We start from the raw sequence: 20,931 nt of genomic DNA on the forward strand, positions 1-20,931 counted from the left end.
TATTTCCTTATTTCTGCTTGTATTGTCTAATCATGAATAGTCTGTAGTCCAAAGGTATTGAAATGTTGCTTACTGATATTACACATCTAACATTTGTATTTCTTTTGTTGCATGAAAACCTGGTTCAGACATCACATTTCTGTTCTTCAAACCATAGTTTGAGAAATTGGTGCCTCCTTATACATTATGTCTCCCAACACCCTTGCCACCTACCAATTCTCTCCTTCATTTCCATATTTCTTAGAGCCATAGTTTGCCATGATGTCTGAATCTGCTAAATTGATTAGTACTACGACTACCTACATGATTAGATACAGTTTGGAGGTTAGCGCTAACTGTAGAAACTTTGAAATGGAGGAAGTAGTCTGTGTGCAAGAGGGTAAGATGGCATTCACAAGCCCACAGCACATTCCTAATGCTGCATATCATTGGGGACTCTGGTTTGAACTGACTAATGACACTTTCACATATGCCGAATAATGCACTTTCAATCCACTTTCAATGCACTTTGCAGCTGGATTTTACTGTGTGAAATGGCAAAATCCACTTGCGAAACTAATGTGGGCGTTTTCACTCATGCTAAATAATGTACTTTCAATCCACTGTCAATGCACTTTAAGGATAATTTGCAAGTGGATTTTGCAGTTCAAATCCAGCTGCAAAGTGGATTGAAAGTGCATTATTCGGCATGTGTGAAAGCGACTAAATGTCAGCTGTACAGGATCTGTGCAGCAGAATAAAATCAGTAGGCTTTTGGTAACTGATGTAGTCCTAGCCTAAATGTGTTATTTTCTTTCTTTGTTGGTTATTAAGTTTGTAATGTTTATGCATTCAGCAGCTTCATTAAATTTTTACAGGCCAATTATTGAATGGTGAAACTATCTGTGTATGTTACGCATGTACCTTTATGGCTTTAAAAGGAGACCAGACAAACTCAGGGATGGACAATAGGCTTATCATGGCTGTTTAACCAAGCCATGATGGCTAAATGAAATCTTTTCCAGGTAGAGACTACAGGCTGCTTCCTCCTAGAGATTGGTTTGTAGCAGATCACCACCTCTAAACATTTGTATGTGTTTGTGTGTGTATTTGGGGATCCTCAAGGAATCTTATCTGATTTTAATATATACAAAATAAAAACAAAAAGTCCAGCAACCAGCTGGAATACAGTGGAATTCATGTTTCCTGTTTCCCCTGAAGCCTCAACTGTAATGTCTCTATGATCACTTTCCTGCAGAGAAGGGCAAGATTTCAGAGTTTCAGGAGAATGGTATCTTTTTCTCATTGATGCTCCTTGGTCTCTGTTTCTCTTTCTACCACCTTCCTGGGAGAGTGGAATGTGCTGTTGAGATGAGGTTGCTTGAAGTCACTCATTCATTTATGTCAAGCTGTTACAAAAGGCTTGAAAAGGAGGGAAAGGTCTAGCAGAACATTTCACTTAAGAGACCTGATTCTGTCTATGTGCCGCTGGTTACCAACCGCTATTCCACCATCAAGAGGAAGGTCCATTTTCCCTCCCCCCACCCCCCGTGGCCAATATTCCTCTGTGCAGCTATTAAAATAAAAATTAAAAGTGCTTATTTGAATGTCTGATTTTATATACACCCCAGACTTCTCTTGTGATTTTGATGGTTTGTTTGATAAATGTTGGTATTATAATCATTTGAAAATATACAAGGTGTTTGAAAACTGGAATTGTATAATGTATTGTAGAAAGATCTCTATTCGATAAGCTGTTCAATTTTCAGTTCTTCTGCGAATACTACTTCCTTTAAGTAGTTTTACTGGGGCTGATGGTGCATGTATTGACAGCACTGATTAGAAAAGAACTATGGGAAATACTTAACTGAAAATATTTTATGAAAAAAGCATTGTTTGATTTTGTCTCCTTGTCTGAACTAACTGTCTAGAAGCCACTTACGTCTTCGTACCTGATAACTGTGTCATTTTGAAAGAGCTAGAGGATGAAGTGGGGACACAGTTCCTGTTCATACTTTCCCATAGTGTTTCTAACCAAAGTGTTTCATAACTCTACTGCACCAGGACAGTAGTGGTTGAGATTCTAATTTGGAGGTTTTTCATTGGCAGACTGGGTAGCATTCAAGAAGTAATAGAGTAAAATAGGTTTTCTAAGCACTCTGTCACGTAGTATTGGGGCCAGTTAAAATTGCTGTAAGATCGTGTAAACATTGTAATTAAAGCACTGTTCAAAATGCCATTTTATTGACATCAAAATTTGCAAATTTGCAGTATTCGTCTTGCAACTGTCCTAAAGCACTACAGCAATTTATTTTGAACAACCCATTTATTTTCTCTTCCTAGGCAGTTTTTTGGGAACTCCAAGCAGTATAAAGTCATCCTCTGGAAGTTCAGTTCAATCTCCCCAGGACTTCTTAAGTTTTACAGACTCGGATCTACGTAACGACAGCTATACTCATTCCCAGCAGACATTGTCAACCAAAGATATACATAAAGGAGAGACTGGAAGCCAGGAAGGGGGTGTGAATTGTTTTACTTCCTTAATTGGTCTCCCTTCAACCTCAGCTGTTGCCTCCCAGTCTAATATTTTTGACAGCTCACCTGGAGAGTTGGGTAATTCAAGCCTTACATCAACAGGATACAAGCGTGTTCAATCTTCTGGGATAGATGATGAGACTGTAAAGGAAAAGAAACGGAAAGGAAATAAGCAGTGTAAACATGGGCCTGGTAGGCCCAAAGGAAATAAAAGTCAGGAGAATATTTCCCATCTATCGGTTTGTTCTGCTTCCCCAACATCATCTGTGGCATCTGCTGCTGGAAGTGTAACAAGCTCAAATCTACAGAAATCTCCAACTTTGCTCAGGAATGGAAGTCTACAAAGTCTTAGTGTTGGTTCTTCTCCTGTTGGTTCTGGTAGGCATTTTAATTATTTTAGAAAATACAGTTTTTTGTACATAGCTTCAATGTATATGTTAATATTACTGCTCATTGAGCATCAACTAACTTCTAAAAACAGAAGAATTAGAATAATTTTGCAAATAGTTTTAAAACAAATGGATGATAATCAATTTGCTTTTCTGTCTTTGTGATTCAGTCAGTGCATTCTCTCCCTTTATATCGGGAGAGGGGGCAGAGCTTTTGTTTACTGCACCATGAAAGCAGACAGTTGTTACTTTCCATAAATGAGTGCAGAATTGTACCTTTGATTAAACCTACATTTCAAGTCAGTCAAATTATGCAATTTTATACAAATTATACACACTGTGCACATGTTTAAGCTGTCAACTGAGTCTGAGAATTACTTGACTATTTATCCCTATAAATGGTTGGCCTCTATACAGACAGGCAATCTGCACTACAGGGTCAGCCATAGCTACAATTTAGGATTGTACAAAACCCAAGGGAACCCCAAGGTTTCCAAAAAACTTTTTTTTAAAAAAAAAACAAGTGTAGGGTACATTCCCCCCAGAATGTTGACATTGGGGAAAAAAACATGGCTGCAGTAATCCCAGATGGTCCCAAGTGGTACATAATGTTAACTGCAGTAGCCACCACCAAGGAGGTGGGAGGGGAGGCAAATTGGTATTGTAAGGGCGGAGGCAAGCAGAACTAATGGGCAGGGGAGGAGCTTGAGCCTACAGTAAGAAGTGGGGAGTCACAACTGGAAGTGATTGGGGAGAAGATTTCCCTTCTCCTGTGGGGAGGTCCCCTTGTTTTTTATTTCCAAATAATATCGTGGAAGAACTTTTTTATTTATTGTGATTAATGCGATGTTTTCATGTTGCATGAAAAATCTTCTGTTGAAGAAAGGCATTCTAAATGAAAGCTGATCAAGAAAACAGCTTGTATTGTCCATGTCTGTTTAAGTACTTTGTGTGAATTGCAATAGAGGGGGACCCCAAAGGTGGTACTGAAATTGTCATGAACCTTATGGGTACACTGGGTTGTTGTATAGTTAACCACATTGACAGGAACTGTGATCACAGAATAAACTAGTGTCAATGTCTTATGTGCCATAAGGTTAGCCTGTTACCTGGAGGCCTCTAAAGTGAAAACATGTAAGCAATATAAATTACATTCTGTTTGAAATCACACTTTGCTCATACATCACACATTCAGATAGCTTGTTTTTTATATGGTAATAGGCCCTGTGGCGCAGAGTGGTAAGCTGCAGTACTGCAGTCAAAAGCTCTTCTCATGACCTGAGTTCGATCCCGATGGAGGTCGGGCTCAGGTAGCCGGCTCAAGGTTTACTCAGCCTTCCATCCGTCCTAGGTTGGCAAATGAGTACCCAGCTTGCTTGGGGTAAAGTGTAGATGACTGGGGAAGGCAATGGCAAACCACCCCGTAAACAAAGTCTGCCTAGTAAACGTCTGGATGTGACGTCACCCCATGGGTCAGGAATGACCCGGTGCTTGCACCTTTACCTAATGAGGCCAAACTTCTCAATTATTAAAACTGGGTACCCTCAGCTTCATGCAGTATTGTTTGTCATATCTTAAAGGTTCCTCTTTGTACAAAGGCATTAGCTCTTATATGCATATGCACATGTGTAGTCTCATGCTGCTTGGAGAGTGTGCGAGTTGTTGCAGGTGACCTTGTCCCTATTTCACTGCCAGTAGTAAAGGATCACAGTAGGAGAAGTAGCTCTCATGTCGCTAAGCCTAAGAGGGGCCACATTTTGGTCTTTATTTTTCATTTTTTGCCAATTGCCTGTACTCTTTATTTGTACTATATGATGATTTTTTTTCTGTCTGTAATTGGTTTTCTGAGTTGCCTCTGGCTATATAGATCACGATGGGTAGCCATGTTAGTCTATCTCTAGCAGTAGAAAAGAGCTCTTTGGATGTATTTTATTCTTGCTGATAAGGTTTAGTTGAACTTGCAGGTTTAGGTTAGATCAGGTGAGTCTTCTGTTCAATTTCTGGGTTTTTCAAGACTGTACTTATTTCCATTAAAATTGATTTTAAAAACTATTGGAATTCTAACAAATGTTCAAATTGCAAAAGGCTTATTTGAGACTAGATAGAATAAGAAAATTTTGGTCTGTAATCTGTGAAATATCTTTGCGGCTCTGGGTAGGACGTGTGTAATTTTCTTGAGTTACTCTCTGTCTGTTTTGATCTTTTATGGATGACATCTTGTCAGTCTATTATTTAATGTCTTTTTATAGCACCCAAAGTCCTCAAGGTGGTTTACAATGAAACATAACAACTATGAATGCAGTATAAAAAGGTGAACATCAATATAATCACTTTAGTAATTAAAATACCAATAGCCCTCCAGCACAATAAAACAAAGTGTCCAGCAGCATTCTCACACTTAATATAAGCAAGTAAAGAGAGTAGATATGGAACCCCACACACATACACACACCTTTACCTACTGCTGTAAATCCTGAAAAAACAGAACTGTCTTTTCTTTGCATCCAAAACACAAAAGAAGGTCAGGCAAATAGATGAAAGTAGGAATTCTAGAAATGAGGTACCACAACAGAAAACGTACTGTCTCAAACAGCCACCTCTGAGACAGAGTGACCACAGAGAAAAGTCTTTGAAGAGCTTGTAATAGCCGGAAAGGGTCACGTGACGCAGTACTTTAGATGCCTTGGTCCTGGATAGCACAGGCTAACCTGATCTCGTCAGATCTCAGAAGCTGAACGGGGTGGGCCCTGGCTAGTATTTGGACAGGAGACCTCCACTGAATATCAGGGTCGTGACGTGGAGGTAGGCAATGGCAAACCACCTCTGAATGTCTTTTGCCTTGAAAACCCTACAGGGTCACCATAAGTCAGCTGTGACTGGATGGCCCTGAATGTGACTGGATGCCCTGAACAGCTGTGACTGGATGCCCTGAACAAACTCTTCAGATTGTGTCCAGAAATGAACTACTTTCAACTTGTGAGATGCGTTCCCTCTAAAGTATTCCAGTTTGCACAGTTGCTGTCCCATTCTTAACCAACTGTAGTATCCCTCAAAGATAGCGTCATGCAAAGTAGTCTGGGAGGTAAACAGAGCACAGATAACCATGACTTTCCAGGAAGGGGCGTGGCTGATGAACTGAGGCTGAGAGCTGTGCCTCCATCTGCAGGGATGGTTCCAACCTGAAAATCTGCTCTTTTGTAGGGAATGCAGTCCCCGTCCAGAACAGGCTAACACTTAACATCCTTGGTTATCTCTGTCATCTTTTGACAGCGCCTCAGTTTCATCTGGACTGAGATTCAGCTTGACAGTCGTTTGGCCCAGTCCATTTATTGCTGCCAAGCACACGTTTACTCAAACAAGACCTTAAAGCCCCACTCCTTGTCAGATCAGACCGTGCTAGACTGGATGGAAGAGAGGTGTGGTGCGCATTTGAGATTCTCCAGCTTTTGTTTTTAGCTTGCTGAAAAGCAGGCTTGGCAGGCTGTGATTCCAAGTGGAAGAATAGGGAGCAGAGCCTTTCTCGCTGGGCCTTTTATTCACTCAGAATTGCCTATGTGTTACTTGTTTTGCGCGAAAAAGTTGCTAGAATCTTGTAAGGAAAAGATTTAAGCACCCCTGCTGCTGCTGCTCTTCTGTTCCTATTGCTGCTGCTTCAAACTGCCTTTTCAATTAAAAAGAGAATATTTCATATTATTTAATTTAAAACATTTGTTATATGCCTTTCTCCCTTGTGGAACTCAAGACAGCTTACAATATAAATACATTTACATTTGTGTGTTTGTTTGTGTGTATCTACCTGTCTACCTATTGCCCTGACCTGGATAGCCAAGGCTAGCCTGGCCTTGTCAGATCTCAGAGGCTAAGCAGGGTTGGCCTTGGTCAGTACTTGGATGCGAGACCACCAAGGAATACCAGGGTTGCTACTCAGAGGCAGGCAATGTTTGTCTCCTGCCTTGAAAACCCTGTGGGGTCACCATAAGTCGGCTGTGACTTGATGGCAAAAAAAATGTTATATACACTCACACACTATTATTATTTATTTGCATTATTTATACATTTGAAAATGATGTCTAGTCTGGTTCCCAATATGTTTGTGCACAGACGTTATAACCATATGTGGAGGACTTTTGTTTTTAGTATTTAGTTGTGTATGTATGAGTATGTATATACATATTTTGCTGGTTTTAGGCCCATCACTGATAGTTATAAATCCTTTGTGATCCTTGTGCTAGTTATTTGATGTGGGCCAGGTTAGAGAAAATAATATAATTCTACCATTGTCTGTAGATGATATCTTGATTTATGATTGAATATAGAAACAGTGAAAATGAAAGATGTGATAAACAGGAAACAGTCATGCAAAAGAGAAATTCTATACATTTTTGGCAACTGAAAATTTGAACAAAGGAGTTACCGTACGTTTCCAGAGATCTAGGGTATAATCTAGTGGGGAAAAGAGTAGTGGAAAGTAATGGCTGGGTGAACCCCTCTTCCAGACTTCTGAACCAGCACATATTCTGTAAATGGGAAACAACTATGTAATTACTATTTATTTTAAGAGTGCAGTTTCCTTTTCTCTGGGATGAAGGCAATATGTCAATAGCATTGTGCTGTGACTCTTAACAGACTTTGTTTCCTGGACGTGCTGTTTCTTCCTTAAAATCGCAACTGCTTCCCTGATAGTTAAAACCATAATTTTAAAATAATGATTTAAATATCCTGTGTCTTTGTGTTCTTCTGTACTTTATATCTCAAAGCTATTTTTGTTATCTTATTCTCACCTTTTAACTTCTACAGTATTTCTGCACAGAAGTGGTTTTAGAATGCCATTCTTGGCTGTTCTTGCTTAAGAGACTTTGAACACAGAAGTAATTCTTTTATGTGGGAAATGTTTAGGTGGGGAAATTGATTTAGATGTATGGACTTTTGGTGCATAAAGGAAATAGATTTTAGTGATGTGGAGAGTATGCAGAGAATATTTGATGTTACACTATTATGCTACTGGCATTGAATATGTTTGTGTTACCAAAATTGTCAGATACCAATATAACATCTGGTGCTTACATCAAAATATAGTGCATGTACAAAAGTTATGTCCTATCCCCACTATGTTAATTGAGAGGGTCTCTTCATGTGCTTAGGTATTCTTAGTGACCTTGTCAAAAATTGTTTTCATTGTAATGGATAAATAGTAGTGTATATATTTGTGTGATATAGGATGGTCATCACATTCAGGAAACTAAAAAGGGAAGCATTTGTAAAGTAAAAGACAGTCAATTCTTTAATTATTTCACAGCATTGATAGTGATCAACATAGATAAGTATGACTCATTCAAAATGTTATGTCTAATAATTTTAGTGGAATTACTTGTAGTTTTAGTTTTATGCAATATTGGGCTCACTTCATCCTGAGAATTGTTTGTTCAGGTTGTGAATCTGATAGTGAAGTAAATTAAGAACCGTTGGCAAAATAAGGAGCTCTTAGTTTTTCTCATTTTTATCCCAGGATAAATTATCATATAAATTATACTGGGGCTTTGTTTTCCCATGTCCCCTTTTAGACACAACAATCCAAGGTAATTAGGCAAGTTTTCTAATTCTTTGCTGGGCAGAGATTGTTGAGATGAGACTTCAATATCCTTGATTGTATAAACAAAGTCCAAGGTAGTAGAGGCAGAAATAGAACTAGTGGAATATTCTCCCATCATTCAATACAGCTGTTGAATATTCATAAACTTTAAAAATCTTAGCATTATAGTATTCCATTATAGCTCCTCAACAGGATACTGGTCCAATATTACAGGTAGAGTATCCCTTATCCGAAAATCCAATATCCGTAATGCTCCAAAATCCATTACTTTTTGAGCTGATAGAGCCATGCATTGCTTACTGTGTTTCCCGGTGGCCATGAGTCTTCCTGCCCATTAAATAAGCTGGCCAGAAGCCCCTTAAAGGTGAGGCACTTTGCTCTCTGCATCAAACCCCGCCCCTTCCAGGCCACAGGCCATAGCAGACCTCTATGGGACTTACTCACAAGGAAGCCTATTCAGGCTCGTAGCCTCAGTGGGCCCAGCAGTGCCCTCCTGCCTGCCCTTGGAAGCCTTGAACATGCTGTACATCCAAAATACCCCTTATCCGAAATACCTCTGGTCCCTGCATTACAAACCTCAAAAACAGAACTCATGTTCCAGTGGTTATAATGCAGAATGGTACAATTAGTTATTGCCTTGTATGGCTAAAACGTTAGCAGACTGAATTCATCTGTGTAAAAGCTAGAATCACTAATACTTAAACTAAAATACCCAGTGTGATGTGTAAAGTTATTTACTTAGAGTAGCCTAAGTATTTTAAAATGGGGGTCTAAAATATTTTCCAAAATTTTAACCAACAGATTACATTTAGTTTTACCATCCCTTATCTATCATGATTAGTTGAGTTTTTTTTGTGAAGCAAAAAAAATGTGAATCATAGAGGTTCCCTTAACTGCTGATGAATTTATCTAATCTCCTTTTAAAGCAATCTATGCTCGTGGCCGTCACTACATTTCAGATGGAAACAGACAAAATCAGGCTAGATTAACAGAACTAGATTTATGTTACATATAGCCATTTTGGAGGTGCAGCTACCTTAGACTTTGTAGTTTACGAACTGACTGTGTAAGAGCTAGCATGGTATACTGGTTAAGAGCAGTGGACTCTAATCTGGGGAACCAATGTTGATTCCCCGTGCTGCCACATGAGCAGCAGCAGACTCTAATCTGCAGAACCAGGTTTAGTGGCAGCTGCCTTTTAGGACTCTATCCCCAGGGCTATTTGCTATGCTTCCTCACTGTTCCCATTTAGGTGAACTTTGATGGGTTTTTTAGCAAGATGTTTGAAATTTTTTAAGCTGCGGAACTGCTGTGATTAATTTTTGATGATTGTTAGGTTTTAGTGTTAATATTTTACAATTTATTTTATTGCTTGATGTTTTCTGTTTATTGTAAGCTGCTTTCTGGTTTGTCATACTAAAAGATGAGGTATATATTTAATAAATTTATATGGCCACTGAATTAGGGTGTCCGTAAGCTTTTTGCTTTAAATGGAAGTTTTTTGTAAGAATTTCCTAGGAAAATAAAAATAGGATGCCTTCTTGCTCGGGAACAATTATCTTTCAGCATCTGGAATCAATTTACTACAGAGCACATTCCTAGTAGCTCATTTGCAAGATAGCCATCAGCCTTTAATTTCATCGTTTTAAAAATTGATATTAAAAACCCTTCTTTGAGATTTAGGGCCCTAAATAAATACTTTTAAGCATTGTAAAATATGCGTTCAGATGCAAGAGTGTGATAATAAATATTTTAAACTACTTTGTTTAAAATTTAATCCCTAACCATAAACAAGGTACAGAATGGATCTGAAGCAACGATATTGACAAGTGCTACTTTCCTACTATGTCCCTTACTTTAATGTTTGTATCTTTTCATAGGAGACTGTGCCAAAGCACAGGCCAATGTGTAACTTTGTATTTGAGATGACTGTGCAAGTCAAATAGTTATTTTAAAGTTAGTTAGGTTTTGAATCCAGCATTAGTGTGTCATACAGTAGAGAAGAGAATGTTTGTTAACCTAGATTTCACTTTCTTTTGTAAAACTTTTCCGATTATACAACTACGGGGAAAAATCCAATGTTACTATTGGATCAGATCTGAATAATTGGAAAAGAATTGTTGAGAACTAGAAATATTTGGGGTTAAAGGGTTTAACTGAGATATAGCTGTGGCAATTATATTTGAGAAGCAAGGGACCCCTACAAGGAGTTGCCAGAGGGGACTCATTTCCCCTTGTATCCCCATATCCTCTCCAGGCTCTCCCCCTTTCCTGCTTCCTTCTCTCTTTCCCACCCACCCATCAACCTACATTTATCTGTCCCTCTCTCTTCAAAGAGATTGTTGCACCGCTACGTTGTGGGTACAGGGTGAGTAAGGAAGCCATCATAACAGATCATACTCAGGGTCATACTCAAATTGTAATGTATATGATTCCCTACTGCAGCTGAGAGTTCCCAATTGGAACTCCATTTGAAAGCACTGTGGCAGCCCGCTTCAGTTCAAGGCCACAGTGCTGGGAAGGAGAGGCTCCTGCCTTTCCCCCCTTTGCTGTTATCCTGAGCCAAAATTGTGCCAGGGGAAATTAATTGTCCCATTGGGGCTGGGAGCTGTAGGAGCCCTTCTTCCCTCTTGTGCCACAGTCCCGATCTGAATTGTGCTCCCATGGCACTTTAGCTGCAGCATGGCTACGAATTCCTGTGGTGGATTTATGTCTGTTGTAAGCTGTAGTTTGGCCATCAGCTGCAGAGGAAGGAAAGACCAATCAGGCCCCAGTGATCTCCAAGAAGCAGGAAGGAAATGGCTGCTATCACAAGCCTAAGGAATAAAGGCCAATTCCAGAGTAAAGACTTGCTCAAGAGTAGGCTGAGGAAGTCATCAGAGAGGAGGTGATTAATAAGCAAAGCTAGGACAAATCGAAGGAAGGGCCAGTTTGTTGGTATTGACAAGAAGTCTGGGAAAAGGACCATGAGCAAGGCCTGAAGTCTCCACAGACTGAGGCGTCCAGATCCTCCCAGGGGCAAGGAGTAAGCATTCTTGGCTCAGAGGAAAGGTGAACTGTCAGCTTCTCTAGCAGACGCATAATTTCCTATGAGCCTAACCCTGCAGTAAGGATGCCGTGGCATGAGGATCCAACTAGAAGTTTTGGGTGTGAATCACATCCCAGGGAGGAGACCTTGAGAATGGGCCTGGGCCATGTAAGAGGACTAGTATTTGTCAAGCAGGCCTCCTTGCCTTAGTGGGGCTGTTAAGCCTACAGGAACTTCTGTTAAAGATTAGGGATACAAGAGAGACTAACCTATTTCCTAGTGTTGGGTGGTTGTTGGAGAAGCTGGCAGAATTGGGGAACGAGACCTTAATTCAGGGAGCTTCACAGATATTCATAAAACATGGAATTTCAGTAAAACAGACAACCAGCTTATCTCTTAACAGAAGACAAATCACAACTTTTAAATACTGCCTAAAGGTGTATGCTAATACTATCATTTCATTCATAAATAAGCAACATGACTGAATGCACTTAGGAGGCCCATCCCCCCAAAAACAAAACAATAATTGACAAAAGTGTGTAAAAGTAAACCCCTTTAACAAGTTCAGCTCCTGTAAGTGATCACAGCAATAGCTGCAGATGGATGCATTTTTGTTCTTTCTTTTCATTCTTTTGTGTGTATTAAAACACAACTTTAACATGGAGTTCTTTTTCTTCTAACTCAAAAGCTTACTTGTAGCTGATGAATACTATACATGATGGTAAGTTATATTAGAATGTTCTCCACAGGTTCATTTATCCCAAAAAGGTAGTCTTTTGTGCAAAATTCTGATTGAAGGCCTGCATGTTCTATTGATTGGATGAAATCCAAGGTTGTAGTGAGTCAATTGTTCAGTACCCCAGTGAAAACTTTGTAGATACCTGCAGGAGGCTGATAGGTCAATAGTTCCTCGGGTTTCTTTTATTACAGTTTTTGTGTGCAGCAAAATGATAATAGTGTTATTCTACTACTGGGGCTCTTTTCTCTTTAATTATTTTTGTGACTAGCTTTCCTTGGCTCCATTCATAGCCGTGCAGTATGAAGGACTACCTGAAGCCGCCATCCACTTTGGCCATGCATTATTTCCAAAACACGTGAAAGGATATTTGGTCTTATCCGTAATTACTTATTATTTGCACATGATGCAATCACCAGTGCTTGTGCAGACATTACTTCACCACTGCCAAGTTGTATTCAACCACCTCTCGCTGCCCGTGGGAGAGATGGGAAGAGGGAGAGCTGCGGCTGAGAGCGCAATCTGCTGCCTCCTCACGGCCACTTCTGCTCCCTGAAGAGCGGTGGGCCTGAGGACAGATAGGTGGCTAGAGGAGCTGGTGGGGGGAGGAGAAGGTAAAGTAGTGAGGCTGGCGAGAAGAGCAGCATGGAGGTGGGGGTGGGCAGAGTGCAGACGACTGAGCTGAATAGGTAGGCGAAGCAATGAAAATTTGGGTGGGTGAATAGGCAAAGCAACAAGCATGGGGATGGATGAGTAGAGCTCCGAGGATGGAGGTGGGTGGGTAGACAAAGCAGTGAGAATGGGGGTGGGTGAGCAGAGAACAGACTGATGAAAAAAGGTACAGCAGAGGATGAGGAGGAGATGGAGGGGTAAGGAGGGAGGAGTATGTTGTGGATGGGAAAAGATGGGGGGAGGAAAGGGTAGAGAATGGTGGCTGGGTGGTGTCAGAAGCCAGAGGACAAAGCAGGAACCAGTGAGGGAATTTTCCCTTGAGTTTCTCATGGATCCCCCTTTGTCTCATCTAAGAGAGCCAGCATGGTGTAGTAGTTTGGAGCAGTGGACTCTGATCTGGAGAACCGGGCTTGATTCCCCACTCTTCCACATGAGCGGTGGACGCTAATCTGGTGAACCAGCTTGGTTTCCCCCACTCCTACACATGAAACCAGCTGGGTGACCTTGGGCTAGTTACAGCTCTCTTTGAGCTCTCTTAGCCCCACCTACCTTACAGTGTGTCTGTTGTGGGGAGGGGAAGGGAAGGTGATTGTAAGCTGGTTTGATTCTTCCTTAAGTGGTAGAGAAAGTCGGCATATAAAAACCAACCCTCCTCCTTCTTCTAATTCTGGAGAAACCAGTGTTGTAAAGGACTGGAAGAGCGTGAGCAAATGTAAACTTAATCTAGACAAGATGGAAGCATATAAGACCAGTGCAGTATGACTTGTACTGCCTGGCAGGTTTTCTGAGCTGGGCTGTTTTGGACATTCGTGGATTGGGAAATTTTCTACAGTTCATAAAAATAGTGTCCTGAATTTAGGCTCAAATCAGAAATGTTAAGAGGATAGCTTGGTCATATTGGCAAAGCAAGAAGGTGGGAAAGGACAACAGGTAACTGAGCAGGAGTACAGCAAACATTGATGTCATTGTGTAGTCCATATTAAAAGGATTCTATTGGTGGCCTTTGCAGCCTGATCAAATTATTTTTTGTATTTTGTAATCTGCCTTGAGTCTCAGTGAGAGAGGCAGGTTATAAATGAAGTTGATGATGATTGAGTGTATGAAAAAGTCCACTGCACCTGTGATAGAAGTATGGTAGAATTGGCTGACGATAGTATGTGTCTTGAAGAGGAAAATGGCTACTCAGGGAAGATGACTCAGTAGAAAATTGTGACGAGGTCAATGAAGTTTAGAGATACATCACATATCTATGTTTCTTGTCATTCTTTATCCCATTAATATATTTGAGATCACAGTTTGTTTACTTAGTTTTTGCATATCTTTAAATTATATTACCTGGTCTAATGGGGTTTTTTAAAGGTAGATTTTAATATCTGCTGCAGTTTGGCTTGGAGACCTATAGTTAGAGATATTGAAGACTTGCAGTTGTAATCGTTGTGCTTACTTGTAATTTCGATCGCTATCAGTTTTAGTTATGACAATTCAAATTCTGAGGTGTAGTCACTATGTGGTGCATTTTTATGTACTTCGCGATGAATATCTATTATTGATAGAAACATTTTGCAAAAACACTTTAAACATAAAATCTGGGTGGCAGCAGTCTCAAAAATCCCAGTAATCACTCTTATTTAAACAAACAAAAAAAGATTTAACATAACTATCATGAGTAGGAGATTGTGTACATTTTGCCTCTTTGCTTGGGACTGGAAAAACCTCATACCAAAGTCAGGTTTAGCCCCCAGGCATGTTCTACTTCTTAATACATTACTTTTGAGTCTTCTAGTGGCTAGATTTCTGTGGTCTTCCATTATGACTGGCATTTTAGTTCTTATCACTGTTGCAAGTCATTGCTTCTCCACTAATGCTCAAGACCTGTTTAATCCTCCACTGGCTTCTCTAGTGCTTTTCTGCTTTTCAGGTGGTCACCACTCAGTTCAAGTTATTTCCTGGTGGGTGGGGTGCCTGTTGTCTGTACAAGCAGTCGTGGTTCTTGTTCTACACCTAAGATCAGCAGCAGTTTTAATGAGTCCTTGTCCTGATTGCGCATTGACATCTCCCCTTGCAGTTCAGGATGCAGTGCTAGAAGCCCCGGTTCTAGAACTGAGACAGCACAGGCTTCTTTTCAGTAGTTTCATGCCCTCCCCACACAAAATGAGGACACCCCAATGGTCTTTAAAATTACCTTTCTCTTCGTTTGGGGTGTCTGCCAGGTAAATGAAATGCTGCTTTTTACACGTTTGTGATTGCTCTCTAAGCAAGGTGCTGCCAAGGCAATATTAGAGGAGTTACTTCTGGCTTGGCTTCCCCAGAAGATGAGGTAGCAGTTGTCTGTCATTTAGCATGGGCAGCTTAATTGGGGGGGGGGGATAGGAGCCAGCGTGACCTCTATGCCGGCATTATTGCCACTTGCGCCAGCTAAAGTGGCACTAAAGCCAGTGCAGGGACACTTAAACTGGCTTTGGGGAGCCGCGTGGCAGCATGAGCCTCGGGCACTGGTGCAGCCTCACTGGTGGAGGGGGCATGCCTATGCCATCCCTGGGCGCTTCCTGACTACCCCCCCTCCGTTAGGATTGCGCTCTTAGAAAGGCTGTGCCCAATATTTTCTGCCTTTGACCTAGCTGGTGCTCCTCCTTCAGCAAAGAGTGTTGAAGGAGAACGCTGGTCAGCAGCACACTGGTCCTGTAGGTGTTCCTCCTAGTGCAAAATGGGCTCATACCCTGGAAATGGGAACGTACCCTGGAAATGTGTGTAGTGTGTGGGGAAGACACATGGTAGATAATTTGTGGGGGGGGGGCTGGATACTCCCTGAGTGAACTGAACAAGGGCAGCAGTGACAGCTGAGGCAGGAGTGGGTTTGCCGTTCATGTAGCTTGGATGTCCCCTTTTCTAAACTTTTTGTTCGATACTTATGAATGGGCAGAAACAGGCTTATACGCCTTTCGGAATGGTCACTATTTCCTTTTTTTTTTAATGGCTAACTTTTCAATGGCTCTTATTTTTGGTTTATATAAGGATTCTTTTAACTCACATTAACAAAATTGGGCTGTTTAAAGCAAATATTCTTTATCTTTAAAATATTTCTCTGGCTATACTTGTAACCCCCCAGGCCGAAAAACAAAACAAAAAAACACTCTTAATTAAGCAACACCCCCATACACTCTAAAACCGTTTGAGCTTTTTTTTTTTACAGTGATGTTATGCCTGTTGTTTTAATTTGCCTTTAATGAATTGATTAAAATAATTATGTAAAAGCACAATTTAGGACCTTACTGAGATCTACCTTGTGTGTATGTGTGTGCTTTTTTCCAGGCATTTATAGCAGTAATGATGTAGCAGTGTCATTTCCAAACGTAGTGTCTGGCTCAGGATCTAGCACTCCTGTTTCCAGTTCACATTTACCTCAGCAGTCTTCTGGTCACGTGCAGCAAATGTCTCCATCATCTACGCCTTCTGTAACTGCGGCTGTTGCTACAACTCAGGTAGGTGGTTGCAAGTTTTGACGAAGTGGGCTCTAGCTCACAAAAGTCACGCCGTTATGAAGCCTAACAAATCTGTTATGTCGCAAGGTTCCTAAGGGCCCGTGTAAATATTTCTCATATTTGAGGCATGTTTTTGATTATTTTCATTTCACTAGCTGCGCTGTGAGCTTCATTAGATAAAGAAGCATCTGTATTCAGTATTCAAAGTGTGTTTGATTCATATAGATACAAAATCTCTATAAATTCTATTGAAAAATATAAATGTTATAAATGGATTAAAAACTGCTTCCCCGTTTTTACTTGTACTGTTATTTGACTCCTGAGCTGGTACTTTCAGTTAGCGCCTACAAGATCTTCATTGAATAGTAGTCAATAATTTAGAACTCTACATTTGATTCTTTATGATTAAACATACACAGTAGATAATTCTCTATTAATACCAGTCGATTTAATTTTCCCCTGATTGCTTGATCTTGATATTTTGGCCCAATGTTTGAAGTGCAGTTGGGGCTTGTAGTATATTCTAATCCAATCATTCAGTTTTTGATATGCTTTTAGGCAGTAATTCCTGCACTATAGTTCAAGTAGTATATCAACCACTAGCTGTGACAATATAAAACCAAACTGGCTATAAAGTGAGCAAATTCTGAATGCCTATAAAATGTTGAGAAAATACTGCAAGTGCCACAAAAATAAAATTTGTTAATATATAATCAAGAAGCTTTAGAAATATGCTTTCTTATATCATTAAAGTAGTAATAGTGTACGATGTTCACCTTTTAAAGAAACATACCTTGACTACAAACTGTTCCTTTTGGATGTTGATTTAATCAGTGGACCAAAGTGTTTCATTTGAAATGGTCAAACTCTTAAAACACTAGATGTTGTTTCCTTTACCTTCTTAGTGGAGGGGTCTCAAATTTAATGGTTTGCACATCTACCTTTAATATGTGTTCTTTCCTTTTGACCCTTTTGGGTAGGGTTTTAAAAGCTTTTTCCTAAAATCTTCTGGGAGGAGAGGCCCAAATTGCCTTATGTAAGTTACTAGCCTACCTGTTCACACATGACTTATTTAGGGCACATAGATGGCTTGAAAGAAAAAGATTTGAGAGTCGCCAGATTTAGAAAAGTTTTTGTTTGCCTGCAACTAACGTAATATCTAGAGGTGACCAGGCAATTTACAAGCTTGTTTCCAAGTATTTAGATGCAGAAAACAAAAATAGGAGAAATTAACTATGCACTAGTACTTACCTGAAGCATTGACAATTTCCACTTGTTTTGTGAACATGTGCAAATGGAAACTGCGGAGAAGTGAATCATCTGTTCAATGTGTGTGCGTGTGTGTGTCCATGCATACTTTTTTAAAACTTCAGCATTGCTTGAAGGGATACCTTTCTTCATCATTTTCCTTAGGATAATCAGTTTGTTACTCTAAGGGCCAAATCACATTGGGGTTCTGTGATTAGATTATCTGGCTGTGTGGGAGGGGGGCACTGCACTATTTTCCCAGTTGAAGGTACTGTTCCCCTGGGGCTGCTTTTTACGGGGGGGGAAGACACCTGTATCCCCCCCCCACACACACACACGGGCTTAAAACAGTCCAGGAGCTGTAATTTGAGAATGGGTAAAACACTGCAGGAGGGAGAAGAGCTGAACCTTCCCTTTCCTCAGTTATCTCTGGAGAGCCAGCGTGGTGTAGTGGGTAAGAGCGGTGATTTGGAGCGGTGGACTCTAATCTGGAGAATCATGTTGGTTTCCCCACTCCTACACATGAAGCCAGCTGGGTGATCACATCTCTCTTAGAGCTCTATCATCATCATCAATATCTGGAATATCTGTGATTGCTTCTTGGGACCATCTGGCGCTCCAGTCATGGAGCTCCAAGGTCTTGTGTAGTTTGGCCCTAACTTTGAGAGAGACAATTATTCATTTGCGTTTTAGTTCCATGGCAGTCTCTACCAAAAACTGGAAGGAAGTGAAACATGGACTCTTCCATCACCATTTGTTTTACACTCTAATCTGTCAGCTTCATAGAGAATGTCACTGATGGCAGAGCCTGTTTCTTTTAATCCTTCCCATCAAAAGAATAACTTCTATGATGTTATATGGGGTTTAACTTGGGTCTATATTTGTTTTTTCCTTCTTAAAAAAAGTTTCTGGGAACCTTCTCTACTAAAACTGAACTCTTTTGTGAGGGTGTAGGGACCCCCCTACACACAAGCATATTTATCCAAAACTCTTAGAGGGTGCTAGATAGGCTTTAAACTCTTTAAGTAGGATGTTGATGCAACAATGCTCCATATTTCCCTGTCAACCCAAACAAAAACTCCTGTCCATAATTTCTTACAAATTGTAGTTTATTTATTAAAGGAAAGGTTAGTGTACCAGTCTCTCATTGTTTACCTTTCCGCTGTGATGTGTCTTTCTATTAGTACCTTATTTACCAGGTTAAAAAAACAAAACACCAATTCCCAATCCAGAAGAAGAGGCTACAGTTCACATGCTTCTAGCCGGGAACTCTATCAAAATCCAAGCACACATGGTATCATCTGTCTGTCTGTGAAAAATCTCTGTATGACTTGCCATTTCTGTTTTCCACCAGTTTCTGAAGTAGAAGCTTGGGTATAAGCCCTGTATTTTCCTCATCAGTTTACTTTGGCAGCCTGCCAGTTAGATGGTATGGAAGGTGACTTTGAATAAGTTAAGCATTTTTGTTAATAGTTGAGTGCTTTCTCATTTCCTTAAGAACACTCTAGAGAATGTCACTGAGTCCTGGTGACTCTTTGACTGCTCTGAATTACTTGAGAGAGAAATTATTTTGGTTCAGATACCTCTAGATCTTCTGCCAGGTGAAGAAGATGCAGTGAGTTCATTTATTTTCCCCTACAGTTTCTCCCTTTATAACTTTGTCACCCAATGATCATCTACACCCTGTTGTAGAATGGAATGAAGTACTAAAACATGCTTATTGGGAATCAGTTCAGATTTTTAGCCATTGACAGTACTTACATCCATTATGTTCTTTCTTTATTTACATCATTTTTGTCTGCCTTTCTCACTGGCACTCCAAGGAGGATTACATAATGTAAGTCAAAAACAGCTAGCAGCATGGGACGTCCAATAATACAGTGCAATAGAGTTTGGATTGCAGAAATCTGAAACTGAGCTGAAACAACCTGAAACAAAGCATCAGAATTTAAATATGACACATTAAACGATGCGGAAATTGATTCCAACAGGCAGAGCACAGTGTGTTCTTTAGACATAAACTTTAAATGGCTTTAACTGGTAACATGGATGATAATTAAACATGCCTGTAATACTTTTCCTGGTGGAAATGATAGAGCATCAAGTTTTTTCTATAGCATAAGATAACTGAAGATTCCAATTTAAAATTAACAGCTTCAGCTGCCCGCAGTAGTCCCACACTCAAGCATTTGGGAGAATCGAATGTCAGGCCCTGAACTTTGTCCTGTGTTTCTCTGTGCTTCTGGGAAATGATCATTCTATACCATTCTATAGTGACCCCCTCTGGCTGGCAGGAATAAAAGCAGTCCTGTTTGATATTTTCTCTCTCTCCCCCATCCCTCAATGCAAGAGTACCGAAAATAGCATATAATAATTCCTGATCTTTGAGTCACCAGAAATACTTTACTTACACAGTTGTGCTTATACTTCAGTGCATAGTATTAAGAAAATGATATTTCAATTACTATGTGTATGAGCAGTCGATGTTTTAAAAGGTGGTTTACATAATTATTGCTAAATAGTAGGGGAAACTGTGTAAAAACCCTCTTTCTTTCATTTCAACTAGGACTTTGGGGGTAGGGGAGAGGAATTTACAGCCAGAGGGAAAATTCCATACAACATGTGACTCTGCTGGAAGAACAAAGGAATCATAGTTGCTCTTAGTGTAGAATTCGATCCAATTAAAATCTTTACTTTTTAATGTGCTGATTTCAGTAATGCAAGCCTTCTGCATAAATAGACGGTTGCATGATTTTGCGCGCAGTGCTGCACGCTGAGACAACTGCATCAGCTTTTCGCAGTCTAGCAGCAAATGCTTTCTGCCTTCAAGCCGAAGCTTATTTAGTTGGGCTTATCTGGTGCTGCTGTAGCAACCATCAGTCTCCAGGCAACTGAGGCACATTGACCTCTTAGATGAACTGAGTGTAGCACTACTTCAGTTTAGCTGCCTGAGACAATAGTAATGGTGGTGAATGTGAAAAATGGGATTTAAAACAAAACAAAACAGTGTGCCGTGAAAGGGTGCCAAAATTCTTCAGTGAATTTAGGCACAACTTCGAGAGGTTTCACACAGTTTTTTCCCCCATAGTGGCAAAAGTTTGTTGGAAATGCAAAGGCCCTTGTAGGTCAGATGAAAAATTTAGTGTGATTTAAAGCATTTTGTGGCGAAGTTTTTGACTTTGATTGGAATGCATCTTTGGATAACGAATGCTTGATTTAGACTTTTCCTGAGTTATATATTAGTAATATAATAACCTTACTGCTTCGTTTCCTTC

The 20,931-nt window shown here is 40.2% G+C and overlaps 1 protein-coding gene across 1 annotated transcript in view; it reads left to right on the plus strand.

Moving 5' to 3' along the window:
• The window catches only part of MLLT10 (MLLT10 histone lysine methyltransferase DOT1L cofactor), a 131,048-nt gene that overhangs the window by 83,116 nt on the left and 27,001 nt on the right, over positions 1 to 20,931 (plus strand). Inside the window, exons 11-12 of the mRNA XM_056857577.1 lie at positions 2,323 to 2,892; positions 16,239 to 16,408. Coding sequence (XP_056713555.1) covers positions 2,323 to 2,892; positions 16,239 to 16,408 — 740 coding nt within the window. The remainder of the gene's footprint in view (positions 1 to 2,322; positions 2,893 to 16,238; positions 16,409 to 20,931) is intronic.

Source organism: Euleptes europaea, chromosome 11 (genome assembly GCF_029931775.1).
Source record: "Euleptes europaea isolate rEulEur1 chromosome 11, rEulEur1.hap1, whole genome shotgun sequence".
Taxonomy (NCBI): Eukaryota; Metazoa; Chordata; class Lepidosauria; order Squamata; family Sphaerodactylidae; genus Euleptes; species Euleptes europaea.